The sequence below is a fragment of the Oryzias melastigma genome, linkage group LG6 (assembly GCF_002922805.2).
Source record: "Oryzias melastigma strain HK-1 linkage group LG6, ASM292280v2, whole genome shotgun sequence".
NCBI classification, from domain to species: Eukaryota; Metazoa; Chordata; class Actinopteri; order Beloniformes; family Adrianichthyidae; genus Oryzias; species Oryzias melastigma.
This window is the reverse complement of record NC_050517.1, coordinates 28,064,310-28,082,905: the sequence shown is the minus strand read 5'-3', so window position 1 is coordinate 28,082,905 and position 18,596 is coordinate 28,064,310. Positions and strand designations below refer to the sequence as shown.

The 18,596-nt window shown below is 39.9% G+C and overlaps 2 protein-coding genes across 2 annotated transcripts in view; both read right to left on the bottom strand.

Annotated features, from left to right (window-relative positions):
- Positions 1 to 12,526, bottom strand: part of zfpm1 (zinc finger protein, FOG family member 1) — a 102,642-nt gene extending 90,116 nt beyond the window's left edge. The window contains exon 1 of the mRNA XM_024280970.2: positions 11,707 to 12,526. Coding sequence (XP_024136738.1) covers positions 11,707 to 11,746 — 40 coding nt within the window. The 5' untranslated portion in view covers positions 11,747 to 12,526. The remainder of the gene's footprint in view (positions 1 to 11,706) is intronic.
- A 3,450-nt stretch (positions 12,527 to 15,976) lies between these two features.
- On the bottom strand, positions 15,977 to 16,977 carry LOC112151904 (annexin A7). Its single transcript, XM_024281033.2, has 4 exons — positions 16,831 to 16,977; positions 16,698 to 16,747; positions 16,493 to 16,627; positions 15,977 to 16,424 (listed from the first exon to the last, which is right to left on the bottom strand). Exons 1-4 carry the CDS (start codon positions 16,833 to 16,835, stop codon positions 16,000 to 16,002), a joined length of 615 nt encoding a protein of 204 aa, XP_024136801.1. The 5' UTR covers positions 16,836 to 16,977; the 3' UTR covers positions 15,977 to 15,999.
- Positions 16,978 to 18,596: the final 1,619 nt, after the last annotated feature.

The window sequence follows — 18,596 nt, the reverse complement described above, 5'->3', positions numbered from 1 at the left end:
TTTAAGGAGGAGAAATGAGATGAAAAGCTGAGAGTGGGGGGTGGGGGTGGGGGGTTCCAGAGGCACGAAAACCTTCATAAACCCGACCGCCATATCCAGACGGACCTCGCGGTTCCACGACCCATCCAGGTCAACCGCATAATCCCAGGAGATTACCTTCAACTGCTCACTTTTTTGGGCGAATTCTGTGCAAAACAAACTCATTTTGATCTGAATCCCCACTTTGACCAGAACAAGGACGTGACAGAGATTTGGGAAATGGGTTAAGAGAGTCATCCCCCCCCCCACAGTCGCCTCAGGCTGCTGAAAACAATGGACTGCAGCTGAAATGATCGTGGATTGAATGTGTCAATTCCTTGGCTGGTCTGGTTTGAGATTTTTATGAAAACAGTTTTAGTAAATAAACTGAAACTGATCTGGGCTGGTCATTAAAATTAGTCTTTACTGATGCCCTTCTAGAAAATACTGGAATCTGGTACCAGAGTTTACTTAAAGACAGTCATCTGGCGCGGAAAAAGTCAGCCTGCTGTGCAGTTAACACAACTAACCAGCTAAAAACAACACTAACAGCAGGACGAATCCACTAAAGTCTCACTACAATCCCACCCAGCATACATTCTGTTTTCAAACTTCATTTTTTATTTTCTCCATATTCCAAACAATTTGCATTAAGAAATACTAAAAAAAAGATCAATTTTCTTTAATGTGTCCTCAGTCATCAGAGAAATTCCACAAGAACACAATTTTCATCATATTGGGCTTTAAAATGATCATATGTAGAAAATTAGTTACAAAAAAACAAAGCAGGTGTTGAAATGTGCTAATAGAATTTAGCTTTTTAACATTTTTCTACACATCCTCTGCATTTTGCAGCTAATTTATAGCATTAAGAAGAAGCTGACAAACGTTTTTAATCATGAAGGTGAATCCAAATGTTATTTTAATCATCATATTAAAAGCTAAAGTTGTTCAAATTTCAATAAATCGCAAAGAAATTTGACCAAAAAAAAGTCTAAAAGTAACAAAATTGTCTTTTACAATGAAAAGTTTTAGATAAACCTGTGAAGCAGCAGCTAAAAACATGTGAAGTTGTGACTCAAACTCAGAGTTCCTGGGAGGCAAACATGCACTAACTCCAGAAACTTATTACTTTTTGTTATCATTATTCATAGGAATCAAATCTAGGATAATCCCTGAGATAAGAGGGAAAAAAATCTAAAAATGCACAATTTTCTTTAATTGGAGATTTACACCTTGTCAAACATTGCAGACAGAAAGTCTGAGATTTGAAAACATGTTTGCTGCGTGGTAGGAGGTCGCTCTAACGTGTAAACCAGAGCTCTTCTTCATAAACCATTCTCAACATAAAAGCCTGAGCAACACAGAATTTCAACTTTACACTTTGCTTTTTGTTAGAGCGTTGTAACATATTTCACAAAAGTGTAAACAAAAACTTGAGCTTTTAACAACTAAAATGACATTTTTTTGGCAAAATAAATCAAAATAAACCTCCAATTCACATTAAACTTTAACCAAATTTATTTGTTCCGCAACATTTTGACAGAAAGTTTCCCACAAAGTCTGAGCTTCATTGTTTTAAAACAGACCCACATTATGGAACCTCCACCGCCGTGCTTGGCCCTTAATATGCAGCTTTTTTGTGTTTTGTTTTTTTCTTTTTAATCACAATCTTCCATGTTGTTTCCTGCTCTGACTGTGATTTTAAATGTATTCATTTATATTTTATAAAAGCATGTTACTTTTGTCTTTTAACAAAATCAAAACATCTCAAAAGATGAAGCTAAATTGAAAGTGTCTGCTCCATTTCCTCAAAACCTTCAAAATAAGAGCTTTTTGATAAATCTCTGAATAAATAAAGTTTTTCCCTATATTTACTAAGGTAATTTTTCTTTGTAGTAATAATGTCCTGAACTTTTTAAATGCTTTGGTACACTGAACTAAGATGTGATTAACCTAAATATTAACAGGATACATACTGAAAAGTAGAGGTGCAAGAGTACACAGATTCAGTGAAATATCCCAATTGTAACAATTAAAAAAAAACTGCCAAGCCAATATTTAATTAATTACTTATAAGTAATTCCCACCCCTATTGAAAATCTAATTATTTATTTCATAACTAAACCTTATATAAGAAAACTAACAATTCAAGAGATATATTTACTATATGTACAATTTTTCCTACTGACTACCTATTTTTAAACCACCATTTTGAATGTTTATTGACTTTAAGGGATCAATAATCACCATGTTATTGTTATTTTTTTTTATTTAAACCTTTTCTGTAACTATGGGTTCAATAGGCCACAATTAAAGAAAACTATGGTTGTGTCAAAATTCATCCACTAATCACTACTTAATAAACTATACAGTGTGTTTGGCATTTTGCAGAGCTGTCCAAATCTACAAATCCACAATCCTTTTTCCTCGAAACTTCCCAGAAGTCTCTGTGAGAAAACAGTTTGCATCAATGCTCACTAAATTGGTGAGTACAGACCACAATGCATTGCATTTGAGCAGTTTTTCATGTGAAAAAAATAATATTTGCTTCTTAAATTATCTAAGTTTATGTCTTCATAGCACAGTGGATTCATAAACAGGCTAATTTTTACTAAGCTTTAACTCTGTGACATCATATTTCCTGTGTAAAAAGTTAAGAGTAGGGAGGGAATTGATACAACACCTATGTCTATGTTAAATCCTAAATCTGTGGGTGGAGTGCAGAATCAGACGTTCTGTCGTTCACAGGAGCGCTCATGGTCATTCATTAATGTCCAACCGCCACTGGTAGTTAGAGGCCACGCCCCCTCCCTGTTTTCAGCCTTATGCCCTCAATTGACCTTCACATTGTTTAGTAGAATAGTCTTTTTCCAGCCATAATGTTATTGCGTCACTTTATGGGCTGTAGTCTCATGAAAGTTACCCAGTAACACCCAATCATTTTATCAAAGGACACTACAGCATTTCTGAGGCTAAAATATCATTCAAACACGGTTTGATTCAGAGACTTTTTTGCTTTCATTTGTACCGGAGCCTCTCCCGCCCCGTCAGTCGCGTTCAGCAGCAGAACGGAGGAGACAAATTCGTCTCTGTGTCAACAGCCTCAGCAGTGGACAAAGTTTATTTTGAATTTGCGTATGACGTTCCGAGTGATAAAAGTTAACCGTCTGTGTTTGCTGGAACAGCGCAGAGCTGTGGGCAGCAGCTGGTGTCAACAATAACCCTCAATTTCCTGTTAGGAATGAAATATTCGGTGACTTTTTCCTTTGCAGTTAGTGACACCAGGAGGCTTCTCTGTGCCTGATGGCGGCTGAGGGGTCAAAAGTCACGGCCATAGAATCATGTAGAAGAGTCTGATCTTAGTCCTGAAATCATTTAGCTATGAAATGAAGATGGGGAAGCTTCAAGCTTCAGTGGCATTTATTATTTCTATTGTGCGGCGGCTGTAAAAGCAGGTCAGGTGGGGTTGTTTGTCCAGGTTGCCTTAACACCCAGAACGGAGCGCTCAGCACAGTAGGAGTAAATGGTTGGTCTTATCAGCTCCGCCGTGGAGGTTCGTCATAACTCTGAATGACTCCTAAAGACACACAGAGACGCATGAATCCTCAGAGTCCAGAGTCATCCTGACCGGAGGAGCTGGAGTTTCCCTGCATTCATGGGGTCATGAGTGAGGAGGAGGAGGAGGTGGTCTGCTTTCTTTGGTTAAACATACACTAACACAACTGTGAGCTCAGGTTATTACTGCTAAAGTAAACAGTTTGGACACAGATTTCGCTACCGTGGCTCTGGGTCTGTCCTCATCCACAGAGCCGCCGCCGCCACCGCTCGGGTCGAGGGTCAAAGCGTTTACGACCGCACCGGCCCGAGGAACCGTAAATCCACCGCCGGCTGTCCTCTGGGTAAACAGCAGGAAAGGGCAATAACTCATCCACACACCAAACACAAACCGGGTTTCCTCTGACAACTTCCCCCTTTTCTCGGACTCCAACCGCACAGCAACTCATGCACACTCATGCAGAGAGGCCGACACCTCCAACCAGAGCACAAAACCACTCAATCAGAAGTTCCTGCTTTCCCCAAAACAATGTTCTCGCTCTCAAACTGCCAAGAAGACCAGAAATGTGCAAGTCACATGATCAACAGCCATCGCTAAGAATTTTAACAAGTCTGAGTGAAGTAAGCTTCTCCAGACTCATGAAGATCATGAAGCTGGACGAGCCGGGGTCCTAGAGGTGATGCCCTCCTTATCTCACCCCCAAACAAACACTCAGCTTCAAACATCTCAGTTCTAAGCATCCAAACACGACTTTCACAGCAGATAACAGGAAAGAAACTGAAAACAGCTAAAAACTATACAGACATGTTAAAGTTACTACAAAGTTTCTTTTTTGTTGTTCTTAAAGTTCCACTTTGATCATCTTGATCTATTTTGATACAATTAAACATTTTTTAGCCAAAATCAATCAAAAATACGCTGTTTTCTTGGACATAGTTTGTGTAAAGCAGCAGGAGTTCTGGGCGGGGCTGCCCCCATTTCCCATCATCCCTCAGTTGAAGCTATCCAGCCGTACAGTTTTGATCCAGATTCCAGCTCAGGCGAGGAAAACAAAGACGTACATAGATCTATCTGTCTGCAAGTGGATACATGAGAAATAGGGCTGGGAATCACTTGGGACCTCAGAACTATCTGTAAAATTCAGTGTTATCTACTAATACCGGGCAATATGGAAAAAATTGTATATAACGATATAAATTATTTTATATCTCAATAACGATATATATCAGGATATACCACAATAAAATATATTTTCAGTTATTCTCTGAAAAAAATTGACAAAAATGTACCGGTAATTACCTGTACTTAAAATAAAAGCAAACAAAAACAATAAAAAAACGATATAAGAGAATTGGCACAATAGACACTTTAATATCGCTCAAACACGCCCAGCACAAGGATTGGGAATCACTGGGTATCTCACGATATCGATAATATCGCGATACTGCGACAATTGGTAAAAAATCATCTCCAATAACTCACATTATATAGAAGAACACATATTTTGGGGGAAAATATATCCCCATTTATTTTGTAGCTTGAACACAATCAAAATCAACAAATTCAGTCTTAGTTTGTGCAATAAATAATAGACACTTTAGTGCAAATCAGAAATACTGTCTTTAACAAGCATAGACACCAATTGAATTTGAATTATTCATAAAATTCAGTGTTAACAACAGTAAACATAAACAGCAGCGACACTGCTTAGTGCAAAATTGTTGTAAACAACAGAACAAAAATTAAATAATTCAAGTACAAGTCAGGCACATTGGTACGTGCAGCAGCCAGTCTTGAAACGTGCGCCCCCTATCTACCTCCAAAGGAAAGTCTCAACAAAAGATGATGAACATTTTACAGCATATTCAAACGAAAATAAAAGATTGATACTTGGTGAGAACCCATCCAGAATCAATCGATGTCGCGATATATCGCAATATCGATATTCTGGCACACCTCTAAGCATGTTGATTCACAACAATTTAAATAAATAAACACCCAGGAATGCAGTTTTAAGCTCAATTTTCTTTATATATGTCTTCCATTATTAGAAAAATGCCACAAAAAGATATTAAAAATATAATTTTAATCAGGATGAGTCTTTAAAGATCTGGAACCTCAAAGGCAACCAAACCTGCAAACATCTCCACATCATGCAAACTCATGAAAGCGTTTGACAAACACCTGCAGTTTGATCCTGACAGACGTTTCTCCGAAAAACAGCCTTTATGTGCAGAAAACTGTGGGTTTTTTTTGTTTTTTCGCAGCTCCGATGAGCATATCTGATCGTCAGCACGAGAACCATCACCCAACGAGACCCAATCAGTCACCATCTGCACTCGCTAATATCTGTCAGCAGCATCGCCGTCCTGCTGATGGCGCCACTTTCTTCAGCTTCTTCTTCCTCTCCTGTTTCCTGAACACTCTTCACGCCTCTTACAGAAGAATTTAGAAATAAAAAAAAACTCAGATAATCATCAACTAACAGCAATATTTCCCAACATGTCTGCACTATCTCACACAAAATCTGGAGCCGGTGATTATTATTTTTTAATTAAATTAATCAATGATGACGCTTGTTAGGGAGGAGAGCAAGAGGGGAGGGGGTGACAGGCGGAGAGAGGGGAGAAAAATGCATTCACACCTATCATCTAATTATACAACAACATTAATCCCATTAGGGCTGGAACTGATTGCCGGGCCTGGACCCGGCTGCTCCTGCGTGGGCCTGCTGTTGTTGCAGGGGAGCCTCTGCTGCTGCCTGATAACAACTCCAATCACGCTCTACCATCTCTATCTGCGCCTGAGATCGGGCCCCGCGGCTTATCCAAAGTTCACATCAAGCTAAAAGCAGAACAAAGGAGGAGTTAGAAAAAAAAAGAGGGGAAACAAACACGGGAGAGCCACCAAGGCGCTGCGCGACTCCTCAGCGTGTGCAGATTTTAGACCTTTTAGCTCACAAAGAACAAATTAATCTCTCTGCTGTGCAGCCACAGACGTCCTTTCAAAATAAAAGGCGGCTCCTTTTCAAAGTTTTAGAGCAAGTTTGTGAGAAGCAAAGCAGGAGGAGGAGGAGGAGGTCATGGTGATTTCCTCCCTCTGGCCTCTACAGGCGCCCTGCTTTGCTTTCAGCTGCGTGTTATTCACGCTGACCTCCGGCTGATGTCACAGAAGCCGAGCTCGTGCACACAAACACACAGAGGCCCAATCAGCAGCGAGGATCTGCAGGCGCTTATCTATCTATCATCAGCAGGCTTCCTTATCAGCCTCGAACATCTCGGCGCGAGGCGAGGCGGGGGAGCAGAGGAGCCGGCTGCTCTGCGGCTGAAAGCACCAAACACACTCTTTCACTCCCATTCCTCCTCTGCTTTTAATTATCTTCTATCCAAATAAAAGCATATGACACGCACGCATTCAGAATAGCAGCAGTGACATGTAATTACACCCTCCCTGCACCGTTCTCCTTCCATCTGCCCACCTCCCTCGGTTTTTTTTCCTCCTTATCAGCAGCTGCCATCATTCCCGACTTTTATCGCGTCTCCCATCTCAACCGCCAAAATATAAGCCCAGGGAACCAGGCTCAGCTGGGCCGCCGGCCCGGTATCTCCCCATCAAAGAGAGGAGCCGCATCAGGCTGGAAGATCAACAACGGTTGGGAGGATGACGCACAAAAGAGACATAGACAAATATCTATTTGCTGCACAAAACAACCACTTCTCCTCCCTACTAATGGCCTCCAGAAATGCCTGGAATTAATCCATTGTTGTTGAAGTCAAAAATAAGAAGCATACTGTGGAGGATTTGGGTTCTTCTGAGCCATCTATACTTAGCTAAAACTTTTCTAACTCAGCAGGGAAGACTTACAAGTCAATTTTCTGAGTAGGGGCATCCAGAAAAAAACTGAGATCTGCTTGTGAATTAACCAGACATAAGAATCTGCAGCAGGAGGGAGAATAAAAAACCTCAGAGGATGAGGAACCGACACAGACAGTTCTTCAAACAGCCACTTGGGGCAGAAATACTTGAAAATCCAGGACTTTTTCTACTGTTTACACTCAGTTTTTACTTCTAAGTAGATTTCTTTCACTGAAGAGGTTTCAATAAAAGTCCTGCAATTTTTTTTAAGTGAAAAAAGTTCCTTTTTTTGAGACTTTGGTGAGGTTATCTATACAAAACATGAATCAGTTTAAGAAAATATGAGCATTATGAGCCTGAAAACCATTGATAAACGTGCAAATTTACATTCACAGCAAAATTCTGCCATTTTTCTTCAAGCATTTTGTGACTAAACACTAAGATTCAAAGTTAAAAAACAGAAATAAAATATTCAAGAATCTTTTTTTTTTCCTGGTGAACCCTGCTCCTGATATAAGGAATATTTTCAGATTGATGTTTGCCATCATGACTTCCTCTCTGGACCTCCACACCAGCCAGCAGAGAACAGGCTTTCACAAACGTGTCTGCGGCTCGGAAGTGACGTATGTCCGGCTCCACAGACACAGGTGTTAGTTTGTGACACCAAAACTCCACCAGACGACACTGACCCGGCTGGAATTCCTCATATCAGTCAGCGTGGAAAAACAAGGCGGTGACTCCTCGGCAGCATGGTGGAGGTCAGGGAGCAGCCCCCGCCTCTCCTGAAAGCTCAACAAACTCCTTATCGCTCCGCACTCTCCTATCAAAATGTCTGCCAAATCACAAGAGAGTCACGGGGCTGAGAGGCTGCACCCCGGGCTGGTGTGCCGGGGGTGCACGGCGGAGCAGGAGCGTTGATAAAGACAGCCATGACACCCCTGAGACACATGCGCACGGTCTGCACACCCGTTCGGTCCGAGCTTATCGGCCTCTGGCTCTGGTACACATTGGCGAGCATCGCTGCTGGCTGAACAAAGGTGAATGCTGGGAGTTCACAGCCGCTTTGGAGGGAAGATGTGAGGAAGCAGGAAGTGACGGAGAACGAAGGCAGAGCAACAAAAACTCTGACCAACACCCAGCAGGTACAACTACCTTCTACCAAGAGCACTCCATCATCTGCAAAGAGTCGGTCCAAACAAGTCGACAAGCGTTTCTGAAACAACTGTTAACAAAAATTCAAACTCTTGACAAAAACTGAAATCTCAATCAAGGGCTGGACAATAAAGGCATGACTGGTTCGGTTTTACAACTAATATATCAAACCTGTTGGAAGGTTGTTACCAAAAGTCGTAGTTTGACAAATTTGTTTGAACACCTGGAAGCAGAGGCAGGAGAAGTGATAGACTTACTCTCTACGAGGTACTTTAGCTAGCCACATTAATTTATAAGGATCTTAATGGATTATTGCTGCACTTCATTTATTTGGAGGTTTTCAAAAATATTTTCTGTCATTTGTCATTTTTGTTTAAGATGTTCGAAGAAAGAAGAAAAAATTAGATTAAAATCAGAAATCACATTTGGTGTGAAAAAACAGTAGATTTTAATGTTAGGCAATATTGCCAAACTGCAGGTCAACTTCCCTTTTTCTATATATCCTCAAAGTGAAACACCATACTGGACACCAGATATGGTCACAGAAAAAAATTCTCAAAGCTTGACGTGTAAACAAACCTTATCTTAGCTAGCCCCGGAGTGAAGTTTGTCTCTCCTATGGTTTATTGATCACTCACTCTTAGCTACCAAAACTAAATGGTAAATATGGTATGACGATGGTCTGAATATCCTTAGGCTTTTGCTGGTATTGATTGATGTGGATGATGTTTTCCTGATTATAATTGGCTGAGTATATTTAGATTATTGGTACTAATTAATATAAATGACTTCTCTGTAGATGTTTGAAATTTGATTACATCACTAATTTTAATGATTCTTATAACCTGAATCTATGATTGTATAGTATAAATATTTGATAATAAGTCCTAAACCGGATGTTAATAATTCATGTAGAGAAAATGGTATGGTAAGTTCACTTCCTTCCATTTCCTTTCAAGCAATCAACTTGTGATTTATTATGTGATAGATTATTTCATGTATTATTACCTGATTGCTTGAAACAAACCATTTCATTCATTCATAAATAGTTTATACTTGAAGTGTAAGAAAATTTTGGTTCAGTGAAATATCGCAATACTTGTATCAATTTAAAATACAATCAAGGTGATATTTAAATAATTATTAAAAAGCAAACATGTAGTTCAGTCTTACTTGGATTTTCCATTTACATATTATCTATAGAAAAGCACCATGAATGCGCTTGGGTATAAAATAGTGAAATATTGTCTGGTACTGGGATATATCGGGATACATATTGTATCATGACACATGCATCGCGATACGTATCGATTGTATTGCCAGACTATTGCCAATAACCACCCCTAGTGTATACGTATATAGCACTTTTTCTGCCTTGCTTTAAGGCCCAAAGCGCTTTACAGTCATCGTCCCATTCAATCATGCACACACACTCTTCTGCCTTACATCTATAACCATCAGGAGCAATAGGCCTTCAGTGGATGCCCATGTAGTGTTTATGAGTCCTGGTCTAGTCCCCGCTGGCGTTCCAAACAGGAAGTACCTGCTGACTCAAAGAAGCCAATAGAAAAATAAACCATTGCTTTTTTTTTTTTAATCATATAGTCATTTTTTCATTATATCTTTCTGAAGTGAGAGTTATTCAAGCCAAAAACTGACCAATCAGATGGTCAATAAAAGTGGGTGGTCTCACGTTGAACGTTCAAATGGTTGACAGACTTCGTGTAGGGGTGTGGACTTCCAACAAGCTCCTGATTGGCAAGAGTGGTTCCCGGACCAATCACTGACAGTGTCTGGCTCCAAAATGGAAGCGTCCACATCACAAAAAAAAATTGCAACTGAATTAATTTTATTTGGTTGGTCACACTCAAGCAGTCCAGTTCTCAGATACAGTCAGTGGTCTTGTCCAAGGACACTTCAGCACATGGGCAGAAAACTGTGTTTCTGAGTTTCATACAAACTCAGAATGGTGTTTTTCAGAAATAAACCACATTTTGAGTCAAGTTTGAACACTACCTCATACAAATGTCTATATTGGACAGAAGAGGGGTTTGAGAGAGAAGCAGAACAGCCAGAAACAGGTTTTTTTAGGCTCATGGGGAGTGCAACCAATCTCGTTTTTAAAGAATAAATAAGACATGCACCTGCTGCAGTCTGGATCTGATCTGGTCACAGCTCCTTGATCACACACAGAAGTGCATTTCTGTAAAGTGATACCATGCAGACTAAACTTCCAAATGTTGCTTTCAGACAGCAGGTTTCTGAGGACACGGTGACACAATCAGAGATGAAACAACCAAACAAAGTGATAAGCCGTCTTCCAGCTGCAGATTGCAAACTTTCCTCTCTGAGATCTTCACTGTTCAGCACATTTTCTCTTCAAGTCTGAGAGTCTTCATCAGCTCCGAGTGGAACCGGAAGTCTCAGAGCACCAGGAGAGGTTAATCACAACATCGTCTTTATGCTTTCATATCGACTTTGAACATCAGTTACCACCTGATTAAGCCTCACACGTTCTATAAACAGGAAAGGCTCGTCAGGCACGGAGAGCAGCCGCGCGCCAGACCAAGAAAAACGCCTTTAAAGATGCTGAGTTAAAAGGACAAGATGAGGGGAAAAAATAGATCCAATTGTAGGCAGCTATCAGCAGCCGAGATCAGCCATGGGGGCTTATCTGACGCCCCATCTCTGGGAAAGAGAAGTGAAAAGCCGGGTGGTGGAGGGGGGAGCAGAAGCGGCCTTGGCGCAGCCTCAGACAGAAAACAAATATAAGAGAAAAAAAGATCCAATTTTCAGTGCTATCTGGGTTCAGATCGGATCGCACCCTTATCTCAGTTCAGATCGGCTGTTTCAGAGAACACATGACGTTTCCACAACAGAATTAAACAGGAAGCTGCGCTCCGAGAATGGACAGAACCTGTTTACGCGCGGATAAATGACAGTTTTTCTAAGAAAAACACTTCAATCAAACAGTAACGGGGGGAGTGTGGGCGGCGTTACTTAAAAAACAGAATTAATTAAGTCTTTTTTAATACATGTGTGTCATGCGTCTCCAGGTTCCAGCTCCAGGTGCGCGAGGAGCGAACCCACAGTCACGCGGGGGGGAAAGCGGACTTTCTTACGTTTGATCTGCCGGGGTTTGCTCTGCTTCCTCCGGGACATGCTGCCTCCACGCCTCCTGCTGGACTCGCTGACGGGGCGGCGGGGACTCTCGTTCTCCCGGGCTGCTGCGGCTGCTGCTGCTTCGTCTGCGGCTCCTCGTTCACAGCTACGACGCGGCGCTCCGACCGGCAGCCGCGGAAACCCTCATGACCCGCCGGCGCTTGTCCCTGGGACCGAGTCCTACCTGTGGCCGCCCACTAGTCACTTCTGCGATTTTTTCCACCTTTTTCCCTGACGTTCCTCCGCTGGCGGACACGCCTCCGTGTCGGTAGGTGGTAGCGGGTCTACCGGCGGGAAGCCTCACGTTCAACCTCTCAGCTCTGAGGAGGTCAGCGGAGCTCTGCTTTTGTTTTCTGTCAAGTTTCCTCTGGCCGGTCCGCCCCCCCGGTCCGCCCCAGTCCGCCAGTACTGCTTCAGAGCCGCTCAGCCGCTGCCGACGAGGGCGGAGCAAGAGGACGTAAGACACGCCCATTGCGTCTGACGAAAGGAGCCGCACTGACATCTGATTGGTCCAACCTATTTAGACAGTAAATAAATGCAGTTTAGCTTAAAAATTACCTTTTTTGTTAGCTTTATGTGTTTATTAATGTGAAAATCAAGGCATGATAAAACATTAATCCGAAAAATAGCTTATAATAATGAAAAAAAAAATGGTGGAAGGAAAAAAGTATAAAAATTTTATTTTTGGGGGTTTTAACATGTTTTGAGATTATTAAAGGGTAATCAAACCCTCAATCAAATTTTTCTTAGCTGTTGACCTCTATAAATGGGGCTTTAAAAGTGCAGTCTGTTTGTCATTGCAAAATTTCTGACAAAATAAACATGTTTAATTCTTCAAAATATAGTCAAAAACCATCCGTGTGCTGCCCCCTTTAAGGTTGAATTGAAGTATTACAGTTGAATATCTGATTGGTCAAATGGGCCAAAACATGTAAGTTTCAGAAGTTCCACGTCATGATCTGCAGCTCCAGTAATGATAAAAGTCCAGGCCGTAAGGCTCACCACTCTGACTGGATTTTCAAATTTCGGCTGTGGGTGGAGTCAGTCTTCATATGGTTACTCTTTAAAGACAAATGTCAAGAAAATGGAGATATCTGAGGATCTCTTTATTCAAATCGTTGTGAATTAGGAGTTGACAAAATCAAGGTCGGGGTCACTGCACGTTTGGTTTGTGCTTCTGTTTATCCCTTTTTTAAACATGTATTTATTGAGTTCGGTTTGTGACTTTTCTTTTATAAAATCAAATGTTATATTAACCGTATAAGTTACTTAACTAACAAACAATGTGTTAAAAACGATCAATATATGTTAAAAGTTAAAGTTTAAATGAGGGTTTGGAATTGTGTTGTTTCTGATGTAAAGAAAAGTTTAAAATGGTGTAAAGAAATTTAAAATTTATGTCATAAAAAGTGATATGAATTAAAGTTTTAGTCAAACTCATCAGTTTAAGGATCCACAATAATATTCCGCTTATTATCCTGTTATATTTATACTTAATATTTTTCACACAAATTCAATGAAATAAACTAAAATAAAGCTCGCCTGCCCACGCATTGAAGGGTTTAACTGGCCTGAACCAATGAACATGTCCAAATGTGTTTGTTGAATGTCTTCTATTCTGCTGAATTAACACGTTTCTGTAAAACCTAAGGACATTTGTAGTTTTTCACTTACTTAATGTGAAGTGATGGGATTCTGGGAATTGTAGTTTTTAGTGCATTTACTAAAAAAAGGACTTTTCATAGTCTCTGGCAGTCAGGAGAATATTATTTTTTAATCAATTAAACTCATCTACTACTTTAGTATAGTGACTGAGATGTTTATTTTGGTCAATCTCACATAAATTACTGACTTTTTTGTCTTAAATAGAGGGGATTTTTTATTTGATAAAATTTAAAGCTTTGAAAAACTTTTCAACAAAAGCTCAATTTCTGTCCATTTTAGCAAACTCACAAGCCGAAGTTTTCTGAGTGTTTTTGACATTTTAAGTATCTTGAAGATCTCAGCATTACCAGAACAATAATTTCCTTCCAGAGAAATATGGAACTGACATCACATCCTCATCCTAAAATATTATTCAGATGTAGTGTTTTATCAAGCGTGCAGTGTTATTACTTTCACTGCAGTGTGCTTTGATTCTTTTAAATGTGATACAGACGTGAGATTAGCCAGGATTTCCTTCTGGGCTGATGGCCGGCTGCTGCAGTTTCCTGCATGGATGACTCAGATTAAAGTTATTGAATTACAAAGGTAGCAGGACAAGAGCACAGGAGTGGCAAAAACTGATGAAAGTGGATTCGATCAAGGTCTAGCGGCACATGGATGCACAAATGTGACTGAATTACCCATATAAACTAAAATAAGATGCTTCCATTTGACATGAACATCAACATACATTTTAAAAAAAGGATTCAGTGGTTTAATTAGTGTTTATGTTGAAGTGGAAGTTTAACCCCTTTATTTAAAAAAATAAAAAAACAAGGATTAACACACTGAGATTTTAACCAGCTGCGCTTGTAAAAGGATGCAGAGGTTGTCGTCTCCTTTTCATCTAACACATTTACTGGCGCCATCTAGCGGAAACTCAATACATTACTACCACAGGAGGCCTTCAGTCAAAACTTTATTTTCAACATCAGTTTTCATAAAAATGTTTGGAGCCCTGGACATACCGGTCAAAAAATAACAATACAGTCTTCCTTCAAAAGAACTATTTCTGCAAGCAAATTTGTATTTTGTGGCCACAAATAAGCATTTTATTAGCATTTTGAGCGCAAAATTTAATATTTTAGAATATTCAAATCCTCCTAGAAAAATGTGGCCAAAAAATACTAATTTATATCCACAAAATAGTATTTTTTGGTGACAAAACTATAATTTGTGCTCAAATTTTTGGTCAGAAAATAATGTTTTGTTCCCTATAGATACTAATTTGCACCCACAAAATGCTGATAAAATGCTAATTTGTGTACACAAAATATCCTACTGTTGGTGCCTGTCAAATACTAATACAATGTTATTTTGTGTCCACAAAATTTTATTTATGCCCACAAGATAGTGATTTTTGATGACTAAATTTGTGGCCAAAAAAAATACACATTTGTGCACACAAAATGCAATAAAATATTAATTTGTAGCCATGAAATACTAATTTGTGCACACAAAATGCAAATTTATGCCCACAAAAAGAGTATTTTTGGTCACAAAATGGTTCTAAAAATGCTAATAAAATGGTCATTTGTCCAAACAAATAATTCTTGACAAAAAATTTTAGGGAACTTTTTGAGTGCCTTTTCCAGGGCTACATAAAAAAGGCCAGAAAACATCTTTTATGTTCCAACACAGATAGTCTCATCAGAATAACTATATTTTCCACAAGAGTTCTCTCCAAGCTTTAAAGAGCCAGAATTATTTATCTAGTTTGCAATTTTATGTCACTCAACATTGAACCAAAACCTGGATTCTTTTTTAAATCCAATAGTTTGTGCTAATTTAAATTAGAGATTTATTCAGTTTGTACCTCGATTCCTTATGTTGGATGACAGTTACTGTGCAGAAATCTCCATTAACTGGTCTGTAAACTTTAGTGGATAAATGGGAACACTTCCGAGTTTGCTCAAGTTTCCTTCTATACATGTACTTCCTAGTCAATGCGCTTAAGGGAGACCACAATGAAGTTTGCAGTACATTAGCTCATTCATGTAATATTGGACCTGCGGTAAAGCTAAAGGTCAGTTTCCCTTTGGATCAAAATAAGTGGTGCCAGATAGGAGGGGAGATGAATATTTGCAAGTTCAAGGAGCGCCGTTTAGCTTGATAAACGTTTTGAATACAGAGTACACAGGGGAATTCTCAGTTTCTTTAAAATCCCTGCAGATGCAAGTTACAGGTCACAAGTTTGCAGTAAAGAGCAGAAACCACCATTTGATCCTTAAAACAGAGTCAAGTGTGAGAAGAGCTAATTTTATAAGCATTCATGCAGAAATGGTTGCTGGTAGTTTAAAGCATTTCAGTCAAACACAACTTACTGTAGTAAGCTTGAAAAAGTTTGAGTGCAAAACATTTGAGGGCAGAAGTTCATATTTGAGTCAGACAGCTTAGTCACCTTCATGACTAACCTGCTTCTCTTTTAACTCCAAGATTAGCTAAAAGTTAAGAATTTCATCTTAGATAATTTGTTGCTTTCCCAAAGAAGAGACCCAAGACTTTATCATTTGTTTTTATTTTCTCAAAACACCCATGACAGGCAGTCCTCAGCGGCCTCCTTTCATTGAACCTTTGCCCTGATGAGATGACTTGCTGGGGTATGGGAACACTGGTTCTTGAGGAACACGGGGTTCTGTTGGAGTGTAGCGGAACTGGCTGAACAGCAGCCGTTTCTGGTTGTAGCGAGAGCGAGACTTGAAAGCGTACACTTGATCCTCGTCGCTCACTGGAGTGAACTCTGGCTCCTCATCATCAGATGAGCTCCAGCTCTCCTGTTCAACCTGGTACTGGCCGCCTGGAGCTCCAGACTGAGCGCCCTGGGAACCAGACTGTTGAGATCCAGAACCAGAGTAGCTGCTGTCACCACCGCTGTAGCTGCCTTGACCACTGGACTGTGCAGGTCTCTGGTAAGTTGGCTTGGCTGGTTCTTGCTCAGGATATGAACCAGTGTACCATGAAGGACTTCCACTGCCTGAAGGAAATTAAGCAGGTTTGTCAGTTTTGACCCAAGAGTAGAGTCAACCATAAATAGAGAGTTACCTCCAGCTGTGTTGGTTCCACTGGTGAAATATCCTGGAAAGCCACTATAACCAGGAGACTGTCCAGAAGGTCTTTCATAGACCGGCTCAGCTTGATATTGTCCAGGGAAGGGAGGATTCCCTCTGGGCTGATAGCCTAAAACAGGTCAAAGAAAAACCACATAAGCTTAACTTCAGAAAGTATTGCCTTAATAGTCAAGACTCACCTTGAGGAAGGCATGTAACAGTTCCAACAAGCAGACAAACCAATAACACCCTGAGCAAAGTAAAGCAGTTTGAAAGAGTTAAACCACATCAGTAATAGAGAAACATCTTACACCTCAGTGATGTTTGACTTACCTCATTCTGATGCACTTGATGCTAATGCTGCTTCTCAAAAGAAAGCTCAAGAAGCTGAGACAATGTTTCCAACCTGCAGCAGCTGCTTTTATCTGAGAGAGGAGCTGATGGCGGAGTGGAAACAGCTGCTGCTGCTGGAGGACGAATCCCGTCTGTTTTTGCCTTTTATCAAAGACAAATCAAAATGTATTTGCTATTCCACTCTTTTTGCATCATCTCTTACAAACTAAAATGTTGTTGTAGTTCCACCATGGTTTATTATGGGGATTTTTCTGGATTTATCAATACTATAATCCATTTATAGTATGATACTGACTGCTGCCTTGATGCATCAAATGTCCTACGAGGGATATAAGTACAGCATTTGTAATTCCTGAATGTGACGTTTTCAGTGATGTCACATTGTTGTTTCTACAATAGATTGAGGAGGTCAGACCCCCTGAAAGCCATGTAGGCTCAGACTCAAGTGCATTCTTAGAGAGAACAAATATCAGTTATTCAGACCAGATACTTCAGTGGAGATAGAATAGACATTTTACGTATTGATACTTTCTGACTTTCTGTTGCATTTTTGTGGATTCTGGCACTCGCGGGAATTGCGAAACTAGCAGCTAGTTTTGATATGCATGTTGATATTAGTAAAAAAGTGGTGAAAAGTTTGGTAAAAGACAAACATATAGATGGAAAAGATGGTGGGAGGAGGTGTTATGACAGGATCCAATGAGTTGTTGGGAAGATGGGAAACATGGGTCGTAATAGATTAGAGAGCAGGGTTATGCCAAGATTTAGATTTGTTCACACACAATTCAATAATCAACTGAATGGTAAATATGTCATTTCAGTGATTTGAGTTTTTTATGACAGAGTATAATAAAAATAGGCATAGAAATTGCCTATCTTTGTCTAATTGCAAGTCCACTCCTGATTGATACCCCAGTATACATTTGTCGGTTTCTGCCGTTCTTTAACCTTTCCTTTTGGTTTCTGGAAATAACCGTAGCTTTCCGACATTTTTTTTTCTTTTCCACAGAAACCAACAAAGGTAGGCACTATGGTAAATCAATGGTTGGATGATCATTTTTGTCCATCATTTCAACAGAAAGGTATTTGACATGAAGCGATACATGATATCATCATCAATCAGTGATGTCCCATAGTCCCACCTTTCCTGGTTTCTCATTGTGTTTTCTTCGTTAACATTTCTTTTTAACCCCTTAACGCCTAATTTTTTTCTCCAGCTGTGAGAAAAAGAGAATTATGTTTGTGCTTTTATGCAGATGCCACATAAACAGGCATTAGGGAGTTAAATTCAAGAAATTTCTTTTTTTTTTTTTTTCATTTGTGTTTCTTAAATATTTGTTTTGCTTTTTAAAATGGCATGATCATTAAAATGTTTTTGCGTGAAGTGACTTGGTGATGTACTGTGCCACCACAAGCTGTTGTAGTTTGGACTGAGTGGAGACCAAACTCAGCAGCTTCCCAAAAGACTTTAGTCTTCATTGGTGTTCAGAAACTCACTGGTCAGAGGGCAGAAACATCATTCAGAAGTTCAGATGTTTTAATTCCACAGTGTTTGTGGTCAGCTTCTCCAAACAGAACAACTGGATGTCCAATTCTGAGCTTGACTGATCGCTTTCAAGCAGTTTCAGCACTAAAAACAAAAAGTATGCATTAGAAATTTTATTTAAGTGCAGAAATGCAAACTGGACATAATTTGCACTTTAACATACAGTTCACACATGACACACCCGATCCATTAAATATTG

Bases quoted from the DNA above. Each gene is read 5' to 3' on its own strand.
- LOC112151904 (XM_024281033.2), bottom strand. The intron at 16,628-16,697 runs GTGAGTCTTGAC...GACCTGTTTTAG, and splicing joins TGTTACATGCCTTCCTCAAG to GCTATCAGCCCAGAGGGAAT. The intron at 16,425-16,492 runs GTAACTCTCTAT...AATTTCCTTCAG, and splicing joins TGGAACCAACACAGCTGGAG to GCAGTGGAAGTCCTTCATGG.